This window comes from Babylonia areolata, chromosome 27 (genome assembly GCF_041734735.1).
Source record: "Babylonia areolata isolate BAREFJ2019XMU chromosome 27, ASM4173473v1, whole genome shotgun sequence".
NCBI classification, from domain to species: Eukaryota; Metazoa; Mollusca; class Gastropoda; order Neogastropoda; family Buccinidae; genus Babylonia; species Babylonia areolata.
Window position 1 is genome coordinate 35,028,507 of NC_134902.1, and position 17,500 is coordinate 35,046,006.

At 45.8% G+C, this 17,500-nt stretch overlaps 1 protein-coding gene across 5 annotated transcripts in view; it reads left to right on the plus strand.

Moving 5' to 3' along the window:
* The window catches only part of LOC143301183 (troponin I 2-like), a 184,229-nt gene that overhangs the window by 161,300 nt on the left and 5,429 nt on the right, over positions 1–17,500 (plus strand). For all 5 annotated transcript variants that reach the window (XM_076615282.1, XM_076615284.1, XM_076615285.1 and 2 more), the window contains 5 exons: positions 8,285–8,405; positions 12,282–12,382; positions 13,137–13,180; positions 13,761–13,802; positions 16,481–16,577. In XM_076615282.1, coding sequence (XP_076471397.1) covers positions 8,285–8,405; positions 12,282–12,382; positions 13,137–13,180; positions 13,761–13,802; positions 16,481–16,577 — 405 coding nt within the window. The remainder of the gene's footprint in view (positions 1–8,284; positions 8,406–12,281; positions 12,383–13,136; positions 13,181–13,760; positions 13,803–16,480; positions 16,578–17,500) is intronic.

Sequence of the window (17,500 nt, forward strand, 5' to 3'; positions counted from 1 at the left end):
ATGCTTATCCATTTTCATTGACAGATAAGTAGGAATAGAGTGTATAGAAATGAACTGTCTGTAAAACTCAAACCTATCGCTATCTTGAACATGATAAGACCAATCTTGCCATCTACAGTCAATTAATCTTGTTCGGAGTGCACTAATAAATCCCTTTATGTCCCCTACCCCCTGCTGTAACCAAACATAACCAAATCCCAGTTCATATAATCTAACCCTAACCTTTGATACCCAGTTTACCTTGCCCCTCAAATCTAAGTCATATAACATATTAAATGCTTTTTTCGGCAACCTTGAATCTTCCATTTGTGTTATTTTCAACCAATAGCGAATACATCTTACTGCGGAATTGAGATGTATCGGATATCTTTTTGTCTCCCCATAAATTAAATCATTAGGCGTTTTCATGGTAACTCCAAGAAACTTTTTCAGTGCAAATAAATGAACACTCTCGCAGCAAACTGCAGCATTAGAGAGACCCCAAATTTCTGCTCCATATTGTACAATGGGTTGTACCTGGGAATCAAACAATTTAATAAACAGATCAAAAGATTGATTTTCTAAACTTGACAGTTTTTTCATAATACAAAGTAATGCTTGTTTAGCTCTACATGCAAGATCTTTACATGCAACTGTGAAACTCAATTTTGTTGAAAAATATATTCCTAAGTATTTATACACATTCACTACTGGCATCGCTATTCCATTATAAGTCCATTTTTCCCTAATTCCTAAATATCCACCTTTTCTAAATACAATTATGTTACTTTTTGACATATTTACTTTCAACTGAAGTGATTTTGCAGCTCTAGATAGACTATTTAATTGTGTTTGTAAACCAATCACAGTTTCAGATATCAACACAACATCATCAGCTAAGAGGAGAATGAATAACTCTAGAATCTCACCAGTAAATTGTGCACCATGTTTTCCGTTTCTGACAACTTCTGAAGTTAGTTCGTTAATAAAAAGAGAAAATAATACAGGGCTGCACACATCACCTTGTTTTACGCCAGAAGTGCATTGAATATAATCAGTCATCTTCCCCCCACATCTAACCCTTCCTTTCACACCCGCATACATACTCATAATACATTTCAACAACTTTCCACGAACACCAGTTTTTAAAAGAATAGGCCATAGAATTGTTCTGTTTATGGAATCGAAGGCTTTCTCAAAATCTATAAAAGCCACATACAATTTACGATTCAAAGAAAACTGTTTTTGAATAAAGGCCATCAAAGTAAACATATGATCAACAGTTGAGTAGTTGTGTTTAAATCCTGCCTGGTATTCACCTGTAATATTGTTTTCTTCTACCCATTCTTGCAGTCTCTGATTTATAATTGTACTATACAACTTACTACTTGCATCACAAAGAGAAATTCCTCTATAGTTATTCGGATTGTTCACATCGCCCTTTTTATACAGTGGTAGAACAATAGATTCGGTCCATTTTTCAGGATAGATTCCTCTGTCAAATAAAGAGTTAAAAAAAGTTACAAAGAAATTCAAAATCAGGTCAGATTCAGTGGCATATTTTAACAATTCTCCAATTATACTATCAGGTCCTGCAGCTTTACGGTTCTTAATTTTCCTTAATGCAAACATCACTTCTTCTACCGAGATTGGACGATTTAAATAATCTTCTTCATCTTCATCTTGTTCCCACTGCAGTACAGAGAGAGAGAGAGAGAGAGAAACACACACACAAACAGACACACACACACACACACACACACACACACACACACACACACACACACACACACACACACCTCACCACACCACACCACACCACAGAGAGAGAGAGAGAAACACACACACACACACACACACACACACAGACACACACAGACACACACACACACACACACACCTCACCACACCACAGAGAGAGAGAGAGAGAGAGAGAGAGAGAGAGAGAAACATACACACACACACACACACACCACACCCACACACACACACACACACACACACACACACACACACACACACCACCACCACCACCACCACCACCACCACCACCACCACGACTGACGACGATAAAGAAAAGAAAGAGATGAACGACAAAGACAGACACATACAGGATAGACAGAAAAGAAAAGAAAGAGCGCAGGAGAAGGAGGAAGAGAGGAGGTTGAGGAAGGAACAACACACCGCACCCTGATGTCACTCCCTCGCGCCCTATGTGGTTTCTGTTAATTAGAGGATAAAGCTAATCTTATCGTGTCTTATCTTATCTGACGAAAAAGTCCGGAAAGTTTGTACAACAAGACACATCCGTGATAGACTGAATTGAGAGGGAAGGGGGGGGGGGGGGGCGAGGGGGGGGGAGGGGTAAGGGGAAGAAGAGGGGAGGTATAACGAAAACGGAAAGAAAAGAAAAGAAAAAGGAAGGAAGAAATGAAAGGAAGAAAGGGAGGGAGGAAGGAAGGGGGGAGGGAAGGGAAGGAGGGAGGGAGGGAAGGAGGAAAGGGAGGAGGGAAGGAAGAAAGGGAGGAAGGAAGGAGGGAAGGAAGAAAGGGAGGGAAAAAGAAAGGAAGGAGGGAAGAAAAGAAGGAAGAAAGGAAGGAGAGAAGGAAGGAGGGAAGGAAGAAAAGGAGGGAAGAAAGGGAGGGAAGAAGGAAAGAAGAAAGGAAGGAAGGGAGGAAGGAAGAAAGGAAGGAAGGAAGGAGGGAAGAAAGGAAGGAGGGAAGAAAGGAAGGAGGAAAGGAAGGAGGGAAGAAAGGAAGGAAGAAAGGGAGGAATGAAGGAAGAAAGGAAGGGAGGAAGGAAGAAAGGAAGGAAGAAAGGGAGGAATGAAGGAAGAAAGGAAGGGAGGAAGGAAGAAAGGAAGGAAGGAGGGAAGGAAGAAGGGAGGAGGGAAGGAAGGAAGAAAGGGAGGAAGGAAGCAAGGAAGAAAAGAAAGGAGGACACGCACGGATGGATAAAAGACAGACGGGAGACGGAGGGTGACGATGTTAGGAGGAGAGGAAAAAGAAAAGAATGAATAAAAAAGATACGTTTTGTTTTGTTGTTGTTGTTGTTGTTGCTTTGTGATGTTGTGAACGTTAGCATCTGCACATACATACAGACAGACAGACAGATAGACAGAGGGGGTGGGGAGGGGAGTGCGGGTCCGGGGCAAGGGGGCTGGGGTGGGGGGGGGGGTAAAGGGGGAGAGGACGGGCTTTGAAAAGAGACAATTCTGTTGTAGTTGCGAACGCTTGTTGTGATGTTGTGAGCTGACACAGAAGACAAACAAACAGACAGACAGACAGACAGTGAAAATAATACCGTGGCGCGTAGATCTGTGCAGGGGTTCAGCTAGCTGGCTGGAATGAATGCGAGAATGACGTGCAGAAAGGGAGAAAGGAAAGAAAGGAAAGAAAGAAAGAAAGAAGGAAGGGGAAAAAAAAAAGAGTTCTGTGGTGCGCATCCCGCCAGATCACTTGCTTGCCAGGTTGCACGTGCCGGCTGGCACTGTGTCAACCCTGCACCTCCACGAGCACACACGCACACACATGCGCACGCACTCACGCACGCAAGGACGCACCGCACACACACACACACACACACACTCACTCACTCACTCACTCACTCACACACACACACACACACACACACACACACACACAACACACACACATACGCTCACGTACACTTACACACACTCATAAGCACACACACACACACGCGCGCGCGCGCGCGCGCGCGAGTACGCACACAAACAAACACTCAAGTACGCATACTTGCATGTAAGCAAACCCGCACGCACACACAAAACAGAGAGGCACAGAGAGAGAGGGGGGGGAGGGAAGGAGAGAGAGAGATTGGTAAAACGCAATTTCTGTCAAGCTTCACACCATCGCATACTGTGTGTGTGTGTGTGTGTGTGTGTGTGTGTGTGGATAGAAAGAAAGAAGGAAAGAAAGATAGACAGATAGATAGATAGATAGATAGATAGATATTCTATATATCTGTGTGTGTGTGTGTGTGTGTGTGTGTAGAAAGAAAGAAGGAAAGAAAGATAGATAGATAGATATTCTATATGTGTGTGTGTGTGTGTGTGTGTGTGTGTGTGTGTCTACATATGTATCAGTTGTATGTCCGTGGCTACCCCCATGCCTGGTGTGGCTGGCAGCATGCAGGGTTGGTGAATTGCTTGCTGCCTCGCTGTTGTTATGTTGGCAATGAAGGGACCTAGCAAGAGCTATGGGCACACACACACACACACACACACACACACACACACACACACACACACACACACACACACACACACACACACACACACACACTGCTTCTTGCATGGCATTCGCCGGCAACTGATCACGAATTGTTCTCATATTATTTCTTTGGTGCGTTGGGGTTTGTTTTGTTTTTTTGCTATTACAATGTGTATCTTCTTGTCTTTGTCTATGCGTCTCGTTCTCATAGTTTTTTGTTTTTTCTGTCTGTTTGTTGGTAGTACCGTGCATGACGCATGAAGCATGCTGTGTGTGTGTGTGTGTGTGTGTGTGTGTGTGTGTGTATGCAGAGAGAGGTAGTGAGGCAGGTGAGGGCGTGGTTCCTGGAGGAGGGGCGTGAGGTGCTGCTGAGCGAGGACGCCCTCATGGACCTCTGTGAGCACCTGGACTCCTGGCCTGAAGCCCTCACCCACCCCGCCCTGCATGAAGGTACCCGGTTCCCACCCCACCCCACCCACCCACCACCACCACCACCCAGCTTCCTTCCTTCCTTCCTTCCTTCCTTCCTTCCTTCCTCACCCCTTCACCCCATCACCAACCTGCTCCCCCTTCCCTACACTCCTCCACCACCAAGCCTCCAACCGTTGCTCCTTGTCCCTGTACCCACCTCCTTGCACCTCCCTCTGTCCCTTTACCCACCTCCTTGCACCTCCCTCTGTCCCTTTACCCACCTCCTTGCACCTCCCTCTGTCCCTTTACCCACCTCCTAACACCTCCCTCTGTCCCTACCTCCTAACACCTCCCTCTGTCCCTTTACCTACCTCCTAACACCTCCCTCTGTCCCTTTACCCACCTCCTAACACCTCCCTCTGTCCCTTTACCCACCTCCTAACACCTCCCTCTGTCCCTTTACCCACCTCCTAACACCTCCCTCTGTCCCTACCTCCTAACACCTCCCTCTGTCCCTTTACCTACCTCCTAACACCTCCCTCTGTCCCTTTACCCACCTCCTAACACCTCCCTCTGTCCCTTTACCCACCTCCTAACACCTCCCTCTGTCCCCACCTCCTAACACCTCCCTCTGTCCCTTTACCTACCTCCTAACACCTCCCTCTGTCCCTTTACCCACCTCCTAACACCTCCCTCTGTCCCTTTACCCACCTCCTAACACCTCCCTCTGTCCCTACCTCCTAACACCTCCCTCTGTCCCTTTACCTACCTCCTTGCACCTCCCTCTGTCCCTTTACCCACCTCCTTGCACCTCCCTCTGTGCCTTTACCCACCTCCTAACACCTCCCTCTGTCCCTTTACCCACCTCCTTGCACCTCCCTCTGTGCCTTTACCCACCTCCTAACACCTCCCTCTGTCCCTTTACCTACCTCCTTGCACCTCCCTCTGTCCCTGTACCCACCTCCTTGCACCTCCCTCTGTCCCTTTACCCACCTCCTTGCACCTCCCTCTGTCCCTTTACCCACCTCCTTGCACCTCCCTCTGTCCCTTTACCCACCTCCTTGCACCTCCCTCTGTCCCTTTACCCACCTCCTTGCACCTCCCTCTGTCCCTACCTCCTAACACCTCCCTCTGTCTCTACCCTCCTCCGAACACCTCTCTCTCTGTCCCTACCCTCCTCCTAACACCTCTCTCTCTGTCCCTACCCTCCTCTTAACACCTCTCTCTCTGTCCCTACCCTCCTCCTAACACCTCCCTCTGTCTCTACCCTCCTCCTAACACCTCTCTCTCTGTCCCTACCCTCCTCCTAACACCTCTGTCTCTACCCTCCTCCTAACACCTCTCTCTGTCCCTACCCTCCTCCTAACACCTCTCTCTCTGTCCCTACCCTCCTCCTAACACCTCTGTCTCTACCCTCCTCCTAACACCTCTCTCTGTCCCTACCCTCCTCCTAACACCTCTCTCTCTGTCCCTACCCTCCTCCTAACACCTCTCTCTCTGTCCCTACCCTCCTCCTAACACCTCTCTCTCTGTCCCTACCCTCCTCCTAACACCTCTCTCTGTCTCTACCCTCCTCCTAACACCTCTCTCTGTCCCTACCCTCCTCCTAACACCTCTCTCTCTGTCCCTACCCTCCTCCTAACACCTCTCTCTCTGTCCCTACCCTCCTCCTAACACCTCTCTCTCTGTCCCTACCCTCCTCCTAACACCTCTCTCTGTCTCTACCCTCCTCCTAACACCTCTCTCTCTGTCCCTACCCTCCTCCTAACACCTCTCTCTGTCCCTACCCTCCTCCTAACACCTCCCTCTGTCCCTACCCTCCTCCTAACACCTCTCTCTCTGTCCCTACCCTCCTCCTAACACCTCTCTCTCTGTCCCTACCCTAACACATCTCTCTGTCTTTACCCTCCTCCTAACACCTCTCTCTCTGTCCCTACCCTCCACCTAACACCTCCCTCTGTCCCTACCCTCCTAACACCTCTCTCTGTCTCTACCCTCCTCCTAACACCTCTCTCTCTGTCCCTACCCTCCACCTAACACCTCCCTCTGTCCCTACCCTCCTAACACCTCTCTCTGCCCCTACCCTCCTCCTAACACCTCTCTCTCTGTCTCTACCCTCCTCCTAACACCTCCCTCTGTCCCTACCCTCCTAACACCTCTCTCTGTCTCTACCCTCCTCCTAACACCTCTCTCTCTGTCCCTACCCTCCTCCTAACACCTCTCTCTCTGTCTCTACCCTCCTCCTAACACCTCTCTCTGTCCCTACCCTCCTCCTAACACCTCTCTCTGTCCCTTTACCCACCTCCTAACACCTCCCTCTGTCCCTACCCTCCTCCTAACACCTCTCTCTGTCCCTTTACCCACCTCCTAACACCTCTCTGTCCCTACCCTCCTCCTAACACCTCCCTCTGTCCCTACCCTCCTCCTAACACATCTCTCTGTCTTTACCCTCCTCCTAACACCTCTCTCTGTCCCTAGCCTCCTCCTTGCACCTCCCTCTGTCCCTACCCTCCTAACACATCTCTCTGTCTTTACCCTCCTCCTAACACCTCTCTCTCTGTCTTTACCCTCCTCCTAACACCTCTCTCTCTGTCCCTACCCTCCTCCTAACACCTCTCTCTGTCCCTAGCCTCCTCCTTGCACCTCTCTCTGTCCCTACCCTCCTCCTAACACCTCCCTCTGTCCCTACCCTCCTCCTAACACCTCTCTCTCTGTCTCTACCCTCCTCCTAACACCTCTCTCTGCCCCTACCCTCCTCCTAACACCTCCCTCTCTGTCCCTACCCTCCTCCTAACACCTCCTAACCTCTTCATTCACCACACTGCAGTGTTTCCTCGCGTCCTGCAAACTTTGAAAAGTCCAGAAAAAGTGAGACGGATTTTTTTTTTCCAGGGCCTGAAAGTGCCAGCGGAAGAAAAAAAAACACACACACGAAAAACAGCACAAGCCAAACTCCTGGAAAACGTCCTTTTTTCTTTTTTTTTAAACAGCTGTCAACCGTTGTCTTTTTTTCCAATTCACCACACAAAAAATCTAAACAATGTTCTCTCCCCTTTACGCGCATGCCACGCTCGATACTTCCGTGTTCTCCTTCCGGTGAACGTTGGAAACACAGCTGTGTAATAATAATAATAATAACAACAACACTAATCATAAGGCTGATGATAACACTACTAATAATGATAACGTCATGCTTGAAATCACTTTCTTGGTGCATCACAGCATATTTAATGACAGTGGTCGCTTTTACGTTTGCTTGTTTGTTGTTGGTTTTTTTCTTTCTCTTTTTCCTTTTTATTTATTTTTTGTGTTTTTTGTTGTTGTTGTTGTTGTTTTTTTGTTTTGTTTCTGTTTTTTTGTTTTTGTTTTTTGTTTACTAAAAATATTAACCTCTCTCTCTCTCTCTCTCTCTCTCTCTCTCTCTCTCTCTCTCTCTCTCTCTCTCTCTCTCTCTCTCTGTCGCTGTCTCTCCCTCACCTGTCGCTCTCTGTCTCTCTTCTGCCCACACCCTCTCCCTCTCTCCCTCCCTCTCTGTCTCTCTCCACCTCCGTCACCCCGTCACTGACATCACCACCATGACGTGGGGAAGGCGGACAGGACAGTGTGCCGTGTTGTGCACGTGCAGCGTGCAGTGGGTGTGGGTGCTGTGCTGTGTGCAGAAACTGATCATGCAGAAGGCGGCCGAGGACCTCCGCAACGAGGCCAAGGCCAAGGCCGAGGAGAAGGAGAGGTTCATCAACGAGAGGGTCACCCCCCTCAAGGCTGAAGGCCTTGGAAAAGGTAACCCCCCCGCCCCTGCATGAAAATGAAGGGAGTGGGGGGTTTGGGGAGGGGGGGGGGACACAAACCCATTCAGGTATTGGACAAGGTAAACTCCCACACCGTCTAAACCCTACGACAAAAAACCCATTCAGGTATTGGACAAGGTAAACTCCCACACCGTCTGAACCCTAGGACAAAAACCCGTTCAGGTGTTGGACAAGGTAAACTCCCACACCGTCTGAACCCTTGGACAAAAACCCATTCAGGTGTTGGACAAGGTAAACTCCCTCAACGTCTGAACCCTAGGACAAAAACCCGTTCAGGTGTTGGACAAGGTAAACTCCCACACCGTCTGAACCTTAGGACAAAATCCCATTCAGGTGTTGGACAAGGTAAACTCCCACAACGTCTGAACCCTAGGACAAAAACCCGTTCAGGTGTTGGACAAGGTAAACTCCCACAACGTCTGAACCCTAGGACAAAAACCCGTTCAGGTGTTGGACAAGGTAAACTCCCACTTCGTCTGAACCCTAGGACAAAAACCCGTTCAGGTGTTGGACAAGGTAAACTCCCACACCGTCTGAACCCTAGGACAAAAACCCGTTCAGGTGTTGGACAAGGTAAACTCCCACAACGTCTAAACCCTAGGACAAAAACCCGTTCAGGTGTTGGACAAGGTAAACTCCCACACCGTCTGAACCCTAGGACAAAATTCCATTCAGGTGTTGGACAAGGTAAACTCCCACAACGTCTGAACCCTAGGACAAAAACCCGTTCAGGTGTTAGACCAGGTAACCCCCACCCTCCCTGAAGTCTCTAGGGAAAAAAAACTCAGGTGTAGGACAAGGTAAACCCCACCTTCCCAACAACAACAGCAACAGCAACAATGCACACACACACACACACACACACACACACACACACACACACACACACACACACTTGAATGAGGAATTACACTCCCCCCCCCCCACCCCACCCCCTCTCCCCAGTCGAGGCATACCGTCTCGAACGAGACAGTCCATCCATGCTCTGAAAGCTCGGAGCCCAAAATAAACGTTGTGTGTAACCATGGACCCCTATGTCTTACCTGGAAAACTAGGCCAGAAAATGGGGGAAACTGCACCCTCCGCCTTCTCTCCGGACTGGAAAGGCTGGATCATCCCATCCAGTCCCCAATTGATCCCCGCCCATCCAGTCCCCAATTGATCCCCGCCCATCCAGTCCCCTATCGATCCCCTTCCATCCAGTCCCCTATCGATCCCCACCCATCCAGTCCCCTATCGATCCCCGCCCATCCAGTCCCCTATCGATCCCCACCCATCCAGTCCCCAATCAATCCCCGCCTCATCCAGTCCCCTATCGATCCCCGCCCTTCCAGTCCCCTATCAATCCCCTTCTATCCAGTCCCCAATCAATCCCCACCCATCCAGTCCCCTATCAATCCCCTTCCATCAAGTCCCCTATCGATCCCTGCCTCATCCAGTCCCCTATCGATCCCCGCCTCATCCAGTCCCCAATCAATCCCCACCCATCCAGTCCCCAATCAATCCCCGCCCATCCAGTCCCCTATCGATCCCCTCACCATCCAATCCCCTATCAATCTCCACCCATCCAGTCCCCAATCAATCCCCTTCCATCCAGTCCCCTATCGATCCCCACCCATCCAGTCCCCTATCGATCCCCACCCATCCAGTCCCCTATCGATCCCCGCCCTTCCAGTCCCCTATCGATCCCCGCCCTTCCAGTCCCCTATCGATCCCCGCCCATCCCCAATCGATCACAGCCCATCCAGTCCCCAGTGGATGCAGAAGGCGCTGAACAAGGCTGCGTTCACCTCCATCGTACTTTTTCAAGTCTTACAAAATGACACAATCATGGAACAGGTGCCAGTTACATTGCTTGGTTCTAACTTTTTTGACACAGTTACACGTGACTAAATGCCTACGTTGACCGAACTACGCCATTGGTCAGTTCCATACTACACACAGTTAGTAGCGGGTTACGACCATACTTGGCTCTTCCGTCCGAGCAATGCAACTGGCTCCATGAGAGAATCGTATATCCATCTCCACCCATACAGGGTGAAGGACCTGGACAAGCTGATCAACATTCAGCCTGCACCACCTTTAGTGCTGAATAAGATAAGAAGAATGCATGGAATAAAGTCGGGACGCCCCTCAGACTGATCGTCTCTTTGGAAAAGGGTGTCCTCGTCTCTTCTCTCTACGATCCTGATTATGTTGGTTTGTTTGTTTGTTGATGTTTTTGTTTGGGGGTTTTTTGTTGTTGTTTTTGTTGTTGTTTTTTGTTGTTGTTGTTGTTTTTGTTTTGCTTTTAGGTTTGTTTGTTTTTTTGGGAGTTATTTGTTGTTGTTGTTTTTTGGGGGGGTTGGGTTTGTTTTTGTTTTTTGTTGTTGTTGTTGTTTTTGGGGGGGCGGGGTTGTTGCTGTTTTTGTTTTGTCTTTGGTGTGGTTTTTTGTTTGTTTGTTTTTTTGGGGGGGTGGGGTGGAGGGGGGGGTTGTTTGTGGGGTTTTTTAAGTGAGAGTAGCAACATGATTCTCTGATGCTCGACAAATATGTCTTTCCTTTGCATTCACACCCACCCCATCCCCCACCCTCCCACACACTTTTTTTTTTTTTTTTTTTTTTTTTTTTTTACATTTCTGGAAAAATAAAACTCCACTGTACACATCACGAGAATACACCATTACTACGGATGGGGGAACTGAGTGGGTGATATATATATAATTATATATATATATATATATATATCCCATAACACACTTTATTTGCCAGTTGTGCCTTACATAATATCACACTGCACTGCACTGTGCTGCACCATTTTTTTATTGTTTCGTATCAAGACCTGGGCTTGTACTGGGTCCTGCTATTTACTGTGTTATATGATATCATGTCGTATCATATCAACTATCACATCGTGTTATTTGCCAGGCTGGTATGGCCACACAACAGGGTCCAATGACCTCGCTAAACCATCCAAGGAATTGTGGAGGGAGGGAGGGAGACCCAGGGGGAAACAGAAAGAGAAGGGGGGGGGGACAAGGCTAGACTGACAACACTGCAGGATTAACAGGAATTTGCAGATACCCAGACCACATATTTGTGGCCTGGGAAAATGGACATCAGATAAGGTACAATAAATATCACTAAACAATAAAAATGTATACACATGTAAAGAAAATGACACATGATATACACTGATACCCAGACTCGAACTCACAAAGCGACAGACCTGGAGGAATCTGGTGACAAAACTCTTCACAGAGTGTGAGGGGTATGTGCATATTTTGTATTATAAGGGATAAGAAACTCTAAGGAGAGCTGGACAGTACAAGGTCTTCAGAGAAGAAGCCCCGCCTCAGTCAAGCGTTTCGGCCCTTAACTCTACCAAGTGGCCCGGGCCGCACCTGGATGCCCTTGTATTGCCGCCTTTTTTATATTATATTATAATAGCATATGAATCGTATATGATACATATGATACCATATCATGCCACAATGATTTCATATTGTGAATTCATGTGATTTCATATCACGTTGTTATTGTTTTGTTTTTTTGTTGGGTTTTTTTTGTTTCTTTGTTTCTTTTTTTAAACAAAACTTAAATCATTTTCTATATGTAACACACACACACACACACACACACACACACACACACACTTTCACTTACTCGCATGCGTACACAGTAATTCCCCCACCCCCACCCCCGCCCCCCTTCCACTCACTCGATTTTTTTTTCCTACCCTCGTCTAATATCACTTACAGTGAAAAGACGTTAAAGTAAAGAACGAACGATATCACATACATTGTATTGCACTGTTTTGCACGACATGGCATTGCATGGCATTGCATTGCACTGTGCTGTGTGACAGCTGAGCTGCAGAACTTGATAAAGGACCTGCACGCCAAGGTGGCCCTGCTGGAGGAGGAGGTGTACGATTGGGAGATCAAGATCCGTAAACAGGACTTCGAGGTCAGTGGCGGTCTCACACGCACGCACGCACGCACGCACGCTAACACACACTCGCGCAAAAAAAAAGATGCAAACACACACACACACACACACACACACACACACACACACACACAGTGTGCATTGATTACTCAGTGTGAATTGTCCCGATATCCGTGTGCTGTGTTTGGTTTGGTTTTGATTTTGTATTTTTGACTCACTTGTGTAAACAAAGTGAGTCTATGTTTTAACCCGGTGTTCGGTTGTCTGTGTATGTGTGTGTGTGTGTGTGTGTGTGTGTCCGTGTGTCTGTGTGTCCGTGGTAACCTTTAACATTGACATTTTCTCTGCAAATACTTTGTCAGTTGACACCAAATTTGGCATAAAAATAGGAAAAATTCAGTTCTTTCAAGTCATCTTGTTTAAAACAATATTGCACCTCTGGGATGGGCACAAAAAAATAAAAAAGAAGCCTAATTATATGCAAACGGCATTTACTGTTATATTTATATTTTTTGTATTCTCTAAACTTGGCACTTTGACCTCTTATTCTGACACAACAGCAAGAGGAGTTATTATTATCATTTTTTGTTCAAACAGGAACTTCTTTTGCTTATCATGGAATTTTTATTTATTTTGCAAACGTTTTGGTGCAGATAGTAAAAAAAGGGAAATTACTCTGTAATTAATGCTAGGGGACGTAATTTATCACAAGTGAGTCTTGAAGGCCTTGCCTCTGTTGTTTCTAATTTGTTTTTCTTCTCTCTTTTTTCAGATCAACGAACTCACCCTCAAAGTAAACGACACCAAGGGCAAATTGTGAGTCACTGCAGTCCTGGTTTTACTCTCTTCTGTTCTTTCTTCTTTTTTTATATGCAGTGTGTTTGTGTGTGTGTGTGGGTGGGTGTTTGTGTGTGTGTGTGTGTGTTTGTGTGTTGTGTGTGTATTTGTGTGTGTGTATGTGTGTGTGTTTGTATTAACGTTCCTGCATGTATGAATATGTGTGTGTATGTGTGGGTGGGTGGGTGGTGTATGTGTGTGTGTATTGACGTTCCTGTATGTATGTGTATGTATATATATATATATATATATATATATATATATATGTGTGTGTGTGTGTGTGTGTGTGTATGCGTGTGCGCGCATGTTTGTGTATGCTCGTACAGGTGTGTGTTTGCGTGTATGTGTGTGTTTGCATGCGTGCGTGTATATATGTATGTATGTAGGTATGTGTGTGTGCGTGCGCATGTGTGTGTGGGGGAGGAGGGGAGAGAGAGACAGACAGACTGACAAAGACAGACAGACGGACAGACAGACAGACGGAAGGACGGGCATTGATGATGATGATGATGATGCCAGTTGTACAGTGACTGCCCCGCGCACGTTGCTTTCCTTTCAGCATCAAGCCGGTCCTAAGGAAGGTGAACAAGACAGAGAGCAAGTGAGTTGTCCACACGAACTGCTTTGCTGTCTTGCCTTTCAGTTGTGCCTCGACGTTTCGCTGTGATTCGCTGTTTGTCTTCTGTTCGTGTTGTTTGGTTTGTGTTTCAGTAAAAATGCGTTTTGCTTTGTTTGTTTGTTTGTTTGTTTGCTGTTGTTTTTTGTTTATTTGTTTGTGTGCTTCTTCTTCGACTCAGTTGTGGCTGTGATTCGCTGTTTGTCTTTTGTTCGTGTTGTTTGGTTTGTGTTTCAGTAAAAATGCGTTTTTCTTTATTTGTTTGTGTGTTTGTTGTTCAACTCAGTTGTTTCTGTACTGTTAACGTTTTTGAGTATAGCTTTGAAGTCATGCCATTAGTATTTGATTAACATTTGTATTTTCACCTGTCTTTTCTTCACGTGACCGACCCTCTGTGGTTCCTGACTTTCTTTTTTGACTCACTTGTGTAAACAAAGTGAGTCTATGTTTTAACCCGGTGTTCGGTTGTCTCTGTGTGTGTGTGTGTGTGTGTGTGTGTGTGTGTGTGTGCGCGTCCGTGTGTCTGTGTGTCCGTGGTAAACTTTAACATTGACATTTTCTCTGCAAATACTTTGTCAGTTGACACCAAGATTGGCATAAAAATAGGAAAAATTCAGTTCTTTCCAGTCATCTTGTTTAAAACAATATTGCACCTCTGGGATGGGCACAAAAAAATAAAAAGAGAAGCCTAATTATATGCAAACGGCATTTACTGTTATATTTATATTTTTTGTATTCTCTAAACTTGGCACTTTGACCTCTTATTCTGACACAACAACAAGAGGAGTCATTATTATCATTTTTTTGTTCAAACAGGAACTTCTTTTGCTAATCATGGAATTTTTATTTATTTTGCAAACGTTTTGGTGCGGATAGTAAAAAAGGGAAATTACTCTGTAATTAATGCTAAGGGACTTAATTTATCACAAGTGAGTCTTGAAGGCCTTGCCTCTCTTTTTTTTTTATGTTCAGTTATCACACAGCATGCAGAACAGAAACACGCTTAACGAACCGCAGAAAGGAAACAGCAACAAACGCCAACAGTAAAACAGACAACACTATTGGATTTAGAAACCTATCTCAGTTTGTAACGGATGTGAAAATGCAATTTGTAATTTCTTTCTCTCTCTCTGTCTGTCTCTCTTTCTTTCTTTCTTCCTCTCTTTCCTTCTGTCTTTCTTTCTTTGGTTGTTGTTGTTGTTTTTTCCTTCGTTCTTTCTTCCTTTCTTTCCTTTTGTGGTACTTATACTTTCTATTGTAGTATGCAGTTGATGAAAAAATCCGCTGCCAGATATTCCGTTTCTCTAATATGCTGCGGCATGCATTGTTTTAGTGTAACAGCTTGTCAGATATATTATTTTCCTTTTTTCATGTTTGCCATGATTGTCAACGAATCAGTTCTGGGAACAGTGAAAGTCTGAGATTTGTATTTGTATTTGTATTTCGTTTTTATCACAACAGATTTCTCTGTTGAAATTCGGGTTGCTCTCCCCAGGGAGAGTGCATCGCTACACTACAGCGCCACTCTTTTTTTTTTTTTTTCCTTTTCTTTTTTCTTTTTTTTTTTCTTTTTTTTGTATTTTTTTCCTGCGTGCAATTTTATTTGTTTTTCCTATCGAAGTGGATTTTTCTACAGAATTTTCCCAGGAACAACCCTTTTGTTCCCGTGGGTTCTTTTACGTGCGCTAAGTGCATGCTGCACACAGGACCTCGGTTTATCGTCTCATCCGAATGACTAGCGTCCAGACCACCACTCAAGGTCTCGTGGAGGGGGAGAAAATATATATATAAATGCAGAGACGGAGTTAGATGCACAGATACGACGAGGAAGGTTGTTAATAATAATAATAATAATGGTATTTATATAGCGCTGAATCTTGTGCAGAGACAAATCAAAGCGCTTTCGCACCAGTCATTCGCACGCATGCATAACTCTAAAACTGTAGAAACTAAAAGACAAGGAAGGGCAGGCAAGGGAGGCTATTTTGGGAAGAGGTGGGTTTCAAGGCCAGACTTGAAAGAGCTGAGTGTGGAGACTTGACGAAGCGAAAGAGGAAGTTCATTCCAATGGCAAGGCCAGATAATTATGAGGAGCAGCCAAAAGGAAAGAACGTTCACCATAGGGTCTGGTATTGACACGATGAATTTTCTGAAAGTTACAACAACAACAAAATTAATGTATATTTAAAAACAAAAATTAAAAAAAAGAGCGTAGAGTTCTTGGAGTGCGAGCACTGATGAGGTCAGAAAGACAAGTTGGCCAAATGGAGTGCAAAAAGAGAAAGAAAGAAGAAAAAAAACTACCGACACGCAACTTTGTATTTAATTCTCACCTGCTCTACGTACGGAGAGCCAGTGCAGAGCGCTGGGATGATGAGAAACGTGATCAGTGCGTGGGACTCTGACGTGTGACGTGGGCGCCTTCTCGTAGGGTAGAATGTAACTAGTTTGTGTAGACTGGTCTGCGAGCACAACGACACTATCGTGTATATGATAGTCAGTCGTGTCCGACTATGACCATCAGAACAGCAGAGGAGGCAACTGCTGTTGCGACTATTTGGGCTAGAATTTGATTATAATGGAGAGTGTCTTGCCCAAGTTACATCCCCCTTTCTCGTGTAAGATGTGAGTGACTGGAGGGAATGGCGGACTGTCTGTTGCAGACTGAACAAGCTGCAAACGAAAGAATCCAGAGATTTCCGTGGCACCCTGAAATCCACCGGCCAGAACAAATTCGCCCTCAAAGAAGATGAGGACACGGTAAGCATTGCCTCCCTCACATCTTTGTGTGTGTGTGTGTGTGTGTGTGTGTGTGTGTGTGTGTGTGTTGATTTATATGTATGCAAACAAACATAATGTACACAAATGTATGTGTACACATATGCATGTATGTGCGACTGTGTTTTGTGTGTGTTTGTGTTAAGATGTGTGTGTGTGTGTGTGTGCGCGCGCGCGCGCGTGTGTGTGTGTGTGTGTGTGTGTTGATTTATATGTATGCAAACAAACATAATGTACACATATGCATGTGTACATATATGCATGTATGTGCGACTGTGTTTTATGTGTGTTTGCGTTAAGATGTATGTTTGTTTGTGTGTGTGTGTGTGTGTGTGTGTGTGTGTGTGTGTGTGTTTTGTGTGTGTGTGTTTGTGCGTACGTATGCGTGAGTGGAGAGTGGTAGGTACATGTGTCTGTTTGAGTGTATGTTTATATCTGTGCATGCGTTGTGCTCATAGTGGTGTGTACCAGGTTTGCTAGTTACATTTCGGTGTGTGAATGTAACATTGATGTAACGTGTTGTGTATAAAACCATGTGTTTTGTAAAACACCTGGAGCAGGTTTCTGGGTAGTGTGTTTAAAAAGTATCCATTAGGATCATTATTGTCTTTTGCCACCAGGACTCGTGTAACCCTGTGACCCATTGCCATCTCCTCGCAGTGTAAACTGTTATCACCTCAGTCTGTGAAACCATTGTCACCAAACACCGAAATAGGAATGTCACCAAAAAACTGTAAACCATTGCCATTACAAAACGTAAACTGTGGTCACCCCCGACTCTAAACACTTGTCATCGTAAACCGTGATCACCATGGATTGTAAACCATCCTCACTTGGCGCCATCGGAGACCAAGAACTGTTTTCATCGTGGACCATTAAACCATTGTCATCAAACACAGACTGTA